Here is a 12,906-nt window from a genome sequence, read left to right on the forward strand (position 1 = left end):
TCTCTCTTTCTCTCTGTCTAGTGGTGAGTGTCAGTGTTTCAGGTCTCGCTCTCTCTCTCTCTCTCTCTCTGTCTATTGGTGAGTGTCAGTGTTTCAGGTCTCTCTCTCTCTCTGTCTAGTGGTGAGTTTCAGTGGTTCAGGTCTCTCTCTCTGTCTAGTGGTGAGTGTCAGTGTTTTAGGTCTCTCTCTCTGTGTCTCTGTCTAGTGGTGAGTGTCAGTGTTTCAGGTCTCTCTCTCTCTCTCTCCTTGTAGTGGTGTTTCAGTGTTTCAGGTCTCTCTCTCTCTCTCTGTCTAGTGGTGAGTGTCAGTGTTTCAGGCCTCTCTCTCTCTCTCTCTCTCTCTCTGTCTAGTGGTGAGTGTCAGTGTTTCAGGTCTCTCTCGCTCGCTCGCTCTCTCTCTCTCTCTGTCTAGTGGTGAGTGTCAGTGTTTCAGGTCTCTCTCTCTCTGTCTAGTGGTGAGTGTCAGTGTTTCAGGTCTCTCTCTCTCTCTCTCTCTCTCTCTCTCTCTGTCTAGTGGTGAGTGTCAGTGTTTTTGGTCTCTGTCTCTCTCTCTCTCTCTCTCTCTCTGTCTAGTGGTGAGTGTCAGTGTTTCAGGTCTCTCTCTCTCTCTCTCTGTCTAGTGGTGAGTGTCAGTGTTTCAGGTCTCTCTCTCTCGCTCTCTCTCTCTCCCTCTCTCTGTCTAGTGGTGAGTGTCAGTGTTTCAGGTCTCTCAGCGAAACACTCCCTTTTTATTTCCCTTCATTTTAACGGCCTGAACTTAGAGTTGCCATGGCAACAGGAGGGAGATCAGGAGAGGAGAGAGGGCGCTGACATAGAAAGGGGGAGGGGGGGAGCAGCATCTTCCGCCCTTGTGTTGCTGATTGAACATTGAGATCAGGGCAGAGACATGAAGGGTTCATAGCTACTACACTGTTACTACACTGTTACTACACTGTACCGTATACTGTTGGTTAGTTAGTGTATTATAGTTTATATTATGTATGTACCAGCCTGATCACTGGAAATAGACATTTGAACATTTCCTGATAACATCAATATTTACCTTCCTCTGCGCTCTCCTATTGCCCAGCATGGAGCCTGCTGCTTAGACCACATAGTTGGACCACAAAACAGAGAGTAAAGTAGGAGGAGAGGAGAGAGGGGAGGAGGGAGGAGAGAGGGGAGGAGAGAGGGGGGGAGAGAGTAGAGAGGGGGGAGAAAGGAGAGAGGGGAGGAGAGAGGAGAGAGGGGAGGGGAAAGGAGAGATGAAAGGAGAGATGGGAGGAGAAGGGAGGAGAGAGGAGGAGAGGGGAGGAGAAAGGAGAGAGGGGGAAGAAAGAAGAGAGGGGGAGAGAGGGGGGAGGAGAAAGGAGAGAGGGGAGAAAGGAGAGATGGGGAGAGGGGAGAAAGGGGGAGGAGAGAGGAGAAGGGGGAGGGGAGGAGAATGGAGAGAGGGGGAGAGAGGGGGGAGAAAGGAGAGATGGGAGGAGAGAGGAGAGAGGGGGGGAGGAGGGAAGAGTAGGAAGAGGAGGAAGGGGAGGAGAGAGAAGGAGATGGATAAGTGTATTCCTCCCTTGTGATTAGATCACAGCTGGTAACTAACAACTGTCTTCTCACTCGCTCTTTCTCACTTCCTTTCTCTCGCTCTCTCTCCGCCTCTCTTTTCACAGTTTGCCAGGACCCGGGGCAGTAACTGTGTGTGTGTGTTTGTGTACTGTGTGTGTGTTTGTGTACTGTGTGTGTGTACTGTGTGTGTGTGTACTGTGTGCGGGGGTGTCATGTTCATGCATCCAGAAAATCGGAAATCTTAAATGTGTTTGACTTCAAATTGAGAGTTTTATTGTGTTCTGTTTGCAGAATGAGAGTGGCTCTCTGAAATTACAGTGAGGGAAAAAAGTATTTGATCCCCTGTTGATTTTGTACGTTTGCCCACTGACAAAGACATGATCAGTCTATAATTTTAATGGAAGGTTTATTTGAACAGTGAGAGACAGAATAACAACAAAAAAATCCAGAAAAATGCATGTCAAAAATGTTATAAATTGATTTGCATTTTAATGAGGGAAATAAGTATTTGACCCCTCTGCAAAACACGACTTAGTACTTGGTGGCAAAACCCTTGTTGGCAATCACAGAGGTCAGACGTTTCTTGTAGTTGGCCACCAAGTTTGCACACATCTCAGGAGGGATTTTGTCCCACTCCTCTTTGCAGATCTTCTCCAAGTCATTAAGGTTTCGAGGCTGACGTTTGGCAACTCAAACCTTCAGCTCCCTCCACAGATTGTCTATGGGATTAAGGTCTGGAGACTGGCTAGGGCACTCCAGGACCTTAATGTGCCTCTTCTTGAGCCACTCCTTTGTTGCCTTGGCCGTGTGTTTTGGGTCATTGTCATGCTGGAATACCCATCCACGACCCATTTTCAATGCCCTGGCTGAGGGAAGGAGGTTCTCACCCAAGATTTGACGGTACATGGCCCTGTCCATCGTCCCTTTGATGCGGTGAAGTTGTCCTGTCCCCTTAGCTGAAAAACACCCCCAAAGCATGTTTCCACCTCCATGTTTGACGGTGGGGATGGTGTTCTTGGGGTCATAGGCAGCATTCCTCCTCCTCCAAACACGGCGAGTTGAGTTGATGCCAAAGAGCTCGATTTTGGTCTCATCTGACCACAACACTTTCACCCAGTTCTCCTCTGAATCATTCAGATGTTCATTGGCAAACTTCAGACGGGCCTGTATATGTGCTTTCTTGAGCAGGGGGACCTTGCAGGCGCTGCAGGATTTCAGTCCTTCACGGCGTAGTGTGTTACCAATTGTTTTCTTGGTGACTATGGTCCCAGCTGCCTTGAGATCATTCACAAGATCCTCCCGTGTAGTTCTGGGCTGATTCCTCACCATTCTCATGACTATTTCAACTCCCCAGGCCGAGGGAGATTGACAGTTCTTTTGTGTTTCTTCCATTTGTGAATAATCGCACCAACTGTTGTCACCTTCTCACCAAACTGCTTGCCGATGGTCTTGTAGCCCATTCCAGCCTTGTGTAGGTCTACAATCTTGTCCCTGACATCCTTGGAGAGCTCTTTGGTCTTGGCCATGGTGGAGAGTTTGGAATCTGATTGATTGATTGCTTCTGTGGACAGGTGTCTTTTATACAGGTAACAGGCTGAGATTAGGAGCACTGCCTAAGCATCCTCCTAATCTCAGCTCGTTACCTGTATAAAAGACACCGGGGAGACAGAAATCTTTCTGATTGAGAGGGGGGTCAAATACTTATTTCCCTCATTAAAATGCAAATCCATTGATAACATTTTTGACATGCGTTTTTCTGGATTTTTTTTGTTGTTATTCTGTCTCTCACTGTTCAAATAAACCTACCATTGAAATGATAGACTGATAATTTCTTTGTCAGTGGGCAAACGTACAAAATCAGCAGGGGATCAAATACTTTTTTCCCTCACTGTACATAACATGTACATATCATTAACATGAAAGGCTCCAGTGATTAATAAATCTTACAAAAAAACTATAGTGTTTGTTTATTGATATAACATCTCTCTCCAGTCGACAGACGACCTGCTGGTGGCATCAGCTGAGTGTCCCAGTGATGACGAGGACATTGACCCATGTGACCCCAGCTCTGGTAATACATACCATATACCGGGACCACCCATACACAAAAATGTATGCACGCATGACTGTAAGTCGCTTTGGATAAAAGCGTCTGCTAAATGGCATATTATTATTATTATTATATACAGTACATAGTACTACTGCGATACTACTACTGCTATACTATCACCCTCACACACTAACAGTCTGGCTAATAGACTAGATTGAACAAAACATTTTGTAAGGTTTAGTGTGCAGCAGAAGGTTTACACTGCGATCACACATTTGCAGAATTGCTGCATTCCATTCTGCAGTGCAAGTTAAAATATAGAGCAATGTCCTATATCATTTGTCCTATAATAATAATAATAATAATAATAATAATAATACATATCATTTTTATAGTGCTTTTCAAGAACCCAAAGACACTTTACAGTATCAAGGAAACAAAAAATCTAAACTAAAACAATGCCAGACTAAACAGAAAGATGATGGCAGCTAGCATGGAATAAAATACTCTCTCTATCTCCCCCTCTCTCCCCCCTTTCCCCTCCTCCTTCCACCAGCAGCCCACCCCCCTCTCCCGGAGGTCAAGCCGTTCCCGGGGACGTCGGAGGTGGTGAGGGAGTCCAGCAGCACCACGGGCATGGTGGTGGGCATCGTGGCGGCCGCTGTCCTCTGCATCCTCATCCTGCTCTACGCCATGTATAAGTACCGCAACCGGGATGAGGGCTCGTACCACGTGGACGAGAGACGCAACTACATCAGTAACTCTGCCACCCAGCCTAATGGCAGCACCAAGGACAAGCCGCTGGGCATCGCCAAAATCTCCAAGAACAAGAACAACAAAGACAAGGAATACTACGTGTGAGGAGGGGAGGGACTAACTAATTACATTTCTATATATCAGTGGAGGCTGGTGAGGGGAGGAAGGCTCATAATAATGGCTGGAATGGAGTTAATGGAATGGCATCAAACACGTCAAAGATGTGGTTTTCATGTGGTTGATACCACTCCATTCCAGCCATTTTTATGAGCCGTCCTCCCCTCAGCAGCCTCCACTAATATATATATATATATATATACATATACACGTATACATACATACAGTAGGACATGGTCTGATACACACACTTACACAAACACACACACACACACACACACACACACAGAGTGAGACAAAGAGACTGTCATGAGGGCAGAGGCCCATGCTGTACAGTAATAACCACTCACCACAGCCTCTCTGTGTTCATCCAGAATAACAAGCAGAGGAACCACCAGATAGACTCCTAGTAAAGGACCAGGAAAGAGCAGTTATTTTAAAGGACCAGTCTCCCGTCTCTCACTGCTATAAACTGTCCTGTGGACTCAGAGAGAAAGGGGGGGTCAGAGAGAGAGGGGGGGGGGGGGGGGGGGTCAGGCTGGGAAAGAACCGAGAGAATGCTTGTCTACTGTCATACGGAGTCACAATCAGAATAACCAGATGAACACCCTGATAAACTCAGTGACAATTGAGTGTAAGGCTGGTGTTTTGTCCAATGGTGTAACACCAGATTACCTGAACCCTGAACCTAGCCCTAACCCACGATTGACGTTACCCCGGCAACAAGACAGGAAGAGCCACGCCACACCCACCAGGGTTGCCATGGTGGCTCTGTATGCCAACTCACTATAGGTAGGTGGGAGAAGGATCTGTGTGTGTTTCAAGTGTTGCTGGGTCGTTTATTGTACAACGTTATACAACGTTACAACGTTATATCAACCTATCAACACTATGGAAACAAGAGACTTTGACTCTGGAGAGTAGAACAGAGACGCCAGAACTAACTACCTACCTATCTACACATAACACATGCATACACGAACGCACACACCACCAGAGCTTCATCACTGACTCTGTGATGGCAACGATATCTGCAATGATGATGATGAAGTCAATGATGAAGGAAAAGACGAATGATAATGAACATGGGGGCAGTTTAAACTCTTTGGGGAAATTGTTGCACGTTGAATAATCTTACTCCATGTGTTTCTAACAGAGCTTCACACTTCAGGGGTTACTCCTAAACCCACCACAGCCATATTCAACCATCTGGTTCACCATAGCCTACCACCTGAACTACCAACTGGGTTTATAATAAACTACCACCTGGCTTATTCACTTCAATGGAATTAACTTCATTTACACCCAACAGGCAGTTATTACTGGGCTTAATAGTGACAGGAAGACAACACATAACAACAGGATCAATACATGGTGGTCCTCTGTAGCTCAGTTGGTAGAGCATGGCGCTTGCAACATCAGGATTGCGGGTTCAATTCCCACTGGGGTCACCTATAAGTAAAAAGTAAGTCGCTTTGGAAATAAGCATCTGCTAAATGGCATATATTATTATTACATGACCAAGATCATATATTAATCAACAATAAGAAGACAGGACAGATACAGGACACACAACAACTTCATTTGTACCCAATCAACCTTCCCTCACCTCCAACACACAGCAGATACTGACTAACAGAGGTGTGACCAGGCTCCAGTGTCTCTGAGAGCCCGGGTGGTGTGTTTGTGCCGGGGTGCGATTTAGTGAGTAACCCCGGTGTAAAGGCGGGATATGTCCTCCTGCCACAGGCCCAGCCCTGTTTTACATACTGTCCTATAGACATTACATTTACATGAACAACTATACCTGCTCTAATGAGTGTTTTATATTAACAATGTCTGTAAAATAATCAAAAACTGAATATTATGTGTTATCATGTGTTTCTATAGCGATAGAGCTGTTCATGATGCCATTGGCTAAGAGAATTTGAGTTGCTTTACTGTCATTGGCCCTCCCTCTCCGTGCATCCTGTGTCTTCACCTCATTGGTTGATTGTCCCGCCCATTGTCCAGGTAATCAATCCCAGCCAGGCAGGAGTGTGTGTGTGTGTGTGTGTGTGTGTGGGTGGGTGGGCTCTGTAGAGAAGGTTGAGGGGCTGAGTATGATGTCAATCAGTGCATGTAAGACTGTGTATGTGTCTTAAATGGCTCCCTTTTCCTCTAAAAGTGCACGACTTTAGACCAGAGCCCTATGTTTCTAGCCCTAACCCTATGTGGCTCTGGTCAAAAGTATTGCACAGGAAATAGACTGCCATTTGAGACACAGACTAACTGTAAGAACAAAGCAAATAGAAATCCACTGTCCAGAATGGGCAGAAGTCTCCATTGTTTCTGATCTGCTCATTGTATTTCTATTTGCTGTCAGTGAACAGGTCATCCAAGCAATATTGCCAACCAATCACATGGTTGCATGGGAATCAGACTGGGGGCGGGACATAAAGCATTAAAGACAAAGTAGTAATTCAACCTAAAAATGAGACTGAAAAATGTAACGAATATTTTCCCTCGCTCTGACTTTATCTTTCCATGTATCGCTCTTTCGCTCTGCCTCTAGTCTACCCCCTCTCTTCCTCTCTGCTCCTCTCTGCCTCTAGTCTACCCCCTCTCTTCCTCTCTGCTCCTCTCTGCCTCTAGTCTACCCCCTCTCTTCCTCTCTGCTCCTCTCTGCCTCTAGTCTACCCCCTCTCTTCCTCTCTGCTCCTCTCTGCCTCTAGTCTACCCCCTCTCTTCCTCTCTGCCTCTAGTCTACCCCCTCTCTTCCTCTCTGCTCCTCTCTGCCTCTAGTCTACCCCCTCTCTTCCTCTCTGCTCTTCTCTGCCTCTAGTCTACCCCCTCTCTTCCTCTCTGCTCCTCTCTGCCTCTAGTCTACCCCCTCTCTTCCTCTCTGCTCCTCTCTGCCTCTAGTCTACCCCCTCTCTTCCTCTCTGCTCCTCTCTGCCTCTAGTCTACCCCCTCTCTTCCTCTCTGCTCCTCTCTGCCTCTAGTCTACCCCCTCTCTTCCTCTCTGCTCCTCTCTGCCTCTAGTCTACCCCCTCTCTTCCTCTCTGCTCCTCTCTGCCTCTAGTCTACCCCCTCTCTTCCTCTCTGCTCCTCTCCGCCTCTAGTCTACCCCCTCTCTTCCTCTCTGCTCCTCTCTGCCTCTAGTCTACCCCCTCTCTTCCTCTCTGCTCCTCTCTGCCTCTAGTCTACCCCCTCTCTTCCTCTCTGCTCCTCTCTGCCTCTAGTCTACCCCCTCTCTTCCTCTCTGCTCCTCTCTGCCTCTAGTCTACCCCCTCTCTTCCTCTCTGCTCCTCTCTGCCTCTAGTCTACCCCCTCTCTTCCTCTCTCTCCTTCTCCGTCTCTTATTTGTTTCTATCGGAAGTAAAGGAACATTGAACTGTGGTATTGTCCATATAAGTGTTCGTTTAGCCTTTTTATTTTATACATTTTCTACCGTATTTTACTTTTATTTTTATTGTTACAGTTCTTTGAAGAACATAAAACGGACATTTATTATGAAAAATAGTTTTGAAGATCTAACAAGTAAATAAAATATTACACAAGTGAAGTTACCCTGATTTCTATTCTGGTCCTCTGTAGCTCAATTGGTAGAGCATGGCGCTTGTAACGCCAGGGTAGTGGGTTCGATCCCCGGGACCACCCATACGTTAAAATGTATGCACACATGACTGTAAGTCGCTTTGGATAAAAGCGTCTGCTAAATGGCATCTTATTATTATTATTATTATTATTCTAAAATATTAAAATAAGTACAGTTATACAGTTATATCTCCGTCTACCCCACTCTCTCTTTCTCTACTCTCTCCCCTGCTTCTCAAAAAAAAAAAACATGTATGCACGCATGACTGTAAGTCGCTTTGGATAAAAGCGTCTGCTAAATGGCATATTATTATTATACACTGCTCAAAAAAATAAAGGGAACACTAAAATAACACATCCTAGATCTGAATGAATGAAATAATCTTATTAAATACTTTTTTCTTTACATAGTTGAATGTGCTGACAACAAAATCACACAAAAATTATCAATGGAAATCAAATGTATCAACCCATGGAGGTCTGGATTTGGAGTCACCCTCAAAATTAAAGTGGAAAACCACACTACAGGCTGATCCAACCTTTATGTAATGTCCTTAAAACAAGTCAAAATGAGGCTCAGTAGTGTGTGTGGCCTCCACGTGCCTGTATGACCTCCCTACAACGCCTGGGCATGCTCCTGATGAGGTGGCGGATGGTCTCCTGAGGGATCTCCTCCCAGACCTGGACTAAAGCATCCGCCAACTCCTGGACAGTCTGTGGTGCAACATGGCGTTGGTGGATGGAGCGAGGCATGATGTCCCAGATGTGCTCAATTGGATTCAGGTCTGGGGAACGGGCGGGCCAGTCCATAGCATCAATGCCTTCCTCTTGCAGGAACTGCTGACACACTCCAGCCACATGAGGTCTAGCATTGTCTTGCATTAGGAGGAACCCAGGGCCAACCGCACCAGCATATGGTCTCACAAGGGGTTTTGAGGATCTCATCTCGGTACCTAATGGCAGTCAGGCTACCTCTGGCGAGCACATGGAGGGCTGTGCGGCCCCCCAAAGAAATGCCACCCCACACCATGACTGACCCACCGCCAAACCGGTCATGCTGGAGGATGTTGCAGGCAGTAGAACGTTCTCCACGACTCTCCAGACTCTGTCACGTCTGTCATGTGCTCAGTGTGAACCTGCTTTCATCTGTGAAGAGCACAGGGCGCCAGTGGCGAATTTGCCAATCTTGGTGTTCTCTGGCAAATGCCAAACGTCCTGCACGGTGTTGGGCTGTAAGCACAACCCCCACCTGTGGACGTCGGGCCCTCATACCACCCTCATGGAGTCTGTTTCTGACCGTTTGAGCAGACACATGCACATTTGTGGCCTGCTGGAGGTCATTTTGCAGGGCTCTGGCAGTGCTCCTCCTGCTCCTCCTTGCACAAAGGCGGAGGTAGCGGTCCTGCTGCTGGGTTGTTGCCCTCCTACGGCCTCCTCTACGTCTCCTGATGTACTGGCCTGTCTCCTGGTAGCGCCTCCATGCTCTGGACACTACGCTGACAGACACAGCAAACCTTCTTGCCACAGCTCGCATTGATGTGCCATCCTGGATGAGCTGCACTAACTGAGCCACTTGTGTGGGTTGTAGACTCCGTCTCATGCTACCACTAGAGTGAAAGCACCGCCAGCATTCAAAAGTGACCAAAACATCAGCCAGGAAGCATAGGAACTGAGAAGTGGTCTGTGGTCACCACCTGCAAAACCAGTCCTTTATTGGGGGTGTCTTGCTAATTGCCTATAATTTCCACCTGTTGTCTATTCCATTTGCACAACAGCATGTGAAATTTATTGTCAATCAGTGTTGCTTCCTAAGTGGACAGTTTGATTTCACAGAAGTGTGATTGACTTGGAGTTACATTGTGTTGTTTAAGTGTTCCCTTTATTTTTTTGAGCAGTGTATTATTATTCTCACTCAATCACTACTTTGCCTGCCCATCTCTCTCCCATCTCCATCTCTCATTCCTTCTCTCTCTCTCTTTTCCACCCCCTTATGGTGAAGGTTGACAGTGCAGTTCTGCTCTCAACAATGTGGACCCTTTCATTTCTCTCTCTCCCTTTCTCTCCCTCTCTCGCTTTCGCTCTCGCTCTCTCGCTTTCGCTCTCTCTCTCTTTCTCTTTCTCTCTCCCTGCCTCTCTCTCACTTTTGCTCTCGCTCTCTCTTTCTCTCTCTCCCTGCCTCGCTCTCTCTTTCTCTTTCTCTCTCTCTCCCTGCCTCTCTCTCGCTTTCTCTCTCTCTCTCTCTCTCTCTCTCTCCATCTCTCTCATCCATTACCTCATTAAACTTTTTTAATTGGGGCTATGGCAGTCAATTGCAAAACAGTATTTCTGATTGTATTCCCAACTCACCATCATATACACTACCAGTCAAAAGTTTGGACACACCTAATCATTCAAGGGTTTTTCTTTATTTTTACTATTTTTTTTTACATTGTAGAATAATAGTGAAGACATCACCACTATGAAATAACCTATGTGGAATCATGTAGTAACCAAAAAAGTGTTAAACAAATGAAAATATATTTTATATAGCCACCCTTTGCCTTGATGACAGCTTTGCACACTCTTGGCATTCTCTCAACCAGCTTCATGAGGTAGTCACCTGGAATGCATTTCAATTAACAGGTGTGCCTTCTTAAAAGTTAATTTGTGGAATTTATTTCCTTCTTAATGCGTTTGAGACAATAAGTTGTGTTGTGACAAGGTAGGGGGGGTATACAGAAGATAGCCCTATTTGGTAAAAGACCAAGTCCATATTATGTCAAGAACAGCTAAAATAAGCAAAGAGAAATGACAGTCCATCATTACATTAAGACATGAAGGTCAGTCAATACAGAACATTTCAAGAACTTCAAAAGTTTCTTCAAGTGCAGTCGCAAAAGTCATCAAGCGCTATGATGAAACTGGCTCTCATGAGGACCGCCACAGGAATGGAAGACCCAGAGTTACCTCTGCTGCAGAGGATAAGTTCATTAGAGTTACCAGCCTCTGAAATTGCAGCCCAAATAAATGCTTCACAGAGTTCAAGTCACAGACACATATCAACATAAACTGTTCAGAGGGGACTGTGTGAATCAGGCCTTCATGGTCGAATTGCTGCAAAGAAACCACTACTAAAGGACACCAATAAGAAGAAGAGACCTGCTTAGGCCAAGAAACACGAGCAATGGACATTAGACCGGTGGAAATGTGTCCTTTGGCTGGAGTCCAAATTTGAGAATTGTGGTTCAAACCGCCGTTTCTTTGTGAGACACGATGTGGGTGAACGGATGATCTCCGCATGTGTAGTTCCCACCATAAAGCATGGAGGAGGAGGTGTTATGGTGTGGGGGTGCTTTGCTGGTGACACTGTCTGTGATTTATTTAGAATTCAAGGCATACTTAACCAGCATGGCTACCACAGCATTCTGCAGCGTTACGCCATCTCATCTGGTTTGGGCCTAGTGGGACTATCATTTGTTTTTCAACAGGACAATGACCCAACACACCTCCAGGCTGTGTAAGGAATATTTTACCAAGAAGGAGAATGATGGAGTGCTGCATCAGATGACCTGGCCTCCACAATCCCCCGACCTCAACCCATTTGAGATGGCTTGGGATGAGTCGGACAGCAGAGTGAAGGAAAAGCAGCCAACAAGTGCTCAGCATATGTGGGAACTCCTTCAAGATTGTTGGAAAAACATTCCAGGTGAAGCTGGTTGAGAGAATGCCAAGAGTGTGCAAAGCTGTCATCAAGACAAAGGGTGGCTATTTGAAGAATCTCAAATGAAATATATTTTGATTTGTTTAACACTGTTTTGGTTACTACATGATTCCATTTGTGTTATTTCATCGTTTTGATGTCTTCACTATTAATCTACTATGTTAAAATGTTAAAAATAAAGAAAAACCCTTGAATGAGTAGGTGTGTCTAAACTTTGACTGGTACTGTACTTTTAATGTGGGGCTATGACAGTCAATTGCAAATTAGTCTGACATAATGTATCTTATCTCACCACCACTAATGAGATGGGTGTGCTCGATGCATGTCGCGTCTGAGCTTCTCAAAGTCAGGGGCCCCCTTTGCTATGAAGCCCCTAAATAAGATCTGGTGCAACCAATTACCTTCAGAAGTCAAATAATTACTTAAATAAAGTCCACCTGTGTGCAATCTAAGTGTCACATGATCTGTCACATGATCTCAGTATATTTACACCTGTTCTGAAAGGCTCCAGAGTCTGCAACACCACTAAGCAAGGGGCACCACCAAGCAAGCGGCATCATGAAGACCAAGGAGCTCTCCAAACAGGTCAGGGACAAAGTTGTGGAGAAGTACAGATCAGGGTTGGGTTATAAAAAAATATCCTAAACTTTGAATATCCCATTAAGCACCATTAAATCCATTATTAAAAAATGGAAAGAATATGGCACCACAACAAACCTGCCATGAGAGGGCCGCCCACCAAAACTCACGGACCAGACAAGGAGGGTATTAATCAGAGAGGCAACAAAGAGACCAAAGATAACCCTGAAGGAGCTACAAAGCTCCACAGCGGAGATTGGAGTATCTGTCCATAGGACCACTTTAAGCAGTACACTCCACAGAGCAGGGCTTTACGGAAGAGTGGCCAGAAAAAAGCCATTGCTTAAAGAAAAAAATAAGCAAACACGTTTGGTGTTCGCCAAAAGGCATGTGGGAGACTCCCCAAACATATGGAAGAAGGTACTCTGGTCAGATGAGACTAAAATGTAGCTTTTTGGCCATCAAGGAAAATGTCTGGCGCAAACCCAACACCTCTCATCACCCCGAGAACACCATTCCCACAGTGAAGCATGGTGGTGGCAGCATCATGCTGTGGGGATGTTTTTCCATCGGCAGGGACT

At 45.9% G+C, this 12,906-nt stretch overlaps 1 protein-coding gene across 1 annotated transcript in view; it reads left to right on the forward strand.

Annotated features, from left to right (window-relative positions):
* The window catches only part of LOC311134263 (neurexin-1a-like), a gene marked incomplete at both ends in the record, with an annotated part of 94,026 nt that extends 89,571 nt beyond the window's left edge, over positions 1-4,455 (forward strand). Inside the window, 2 exons of the mRNA XM_084167886.1 lie at positions 3,537-3,615; positions 4,151-4,455. Of these exons, the coding sequence (XP_084024012.1) occupies positions 3,537-3,615; positions 4,151-4,455 (384 nt within the window). The remainder of the gene's footprint in view (positions 1-3,536; positions 3,616-4,150) is intronic.
* Between the last annotated feature and the right edge of the window lie 8,451 nt (positions 4,456-12,906).

Source organism: Coregonus lavaretus (genome assembly GCF_964263955.1).
Source record: "Coregonus lavaretus genome assembly, chromosome: 1".
NCBI lineage: Eukaryota > Metazoa > Chordata > Actinopteri > Salmoniformes > Salmonidae > Coregonus > Coregonus lavaretus.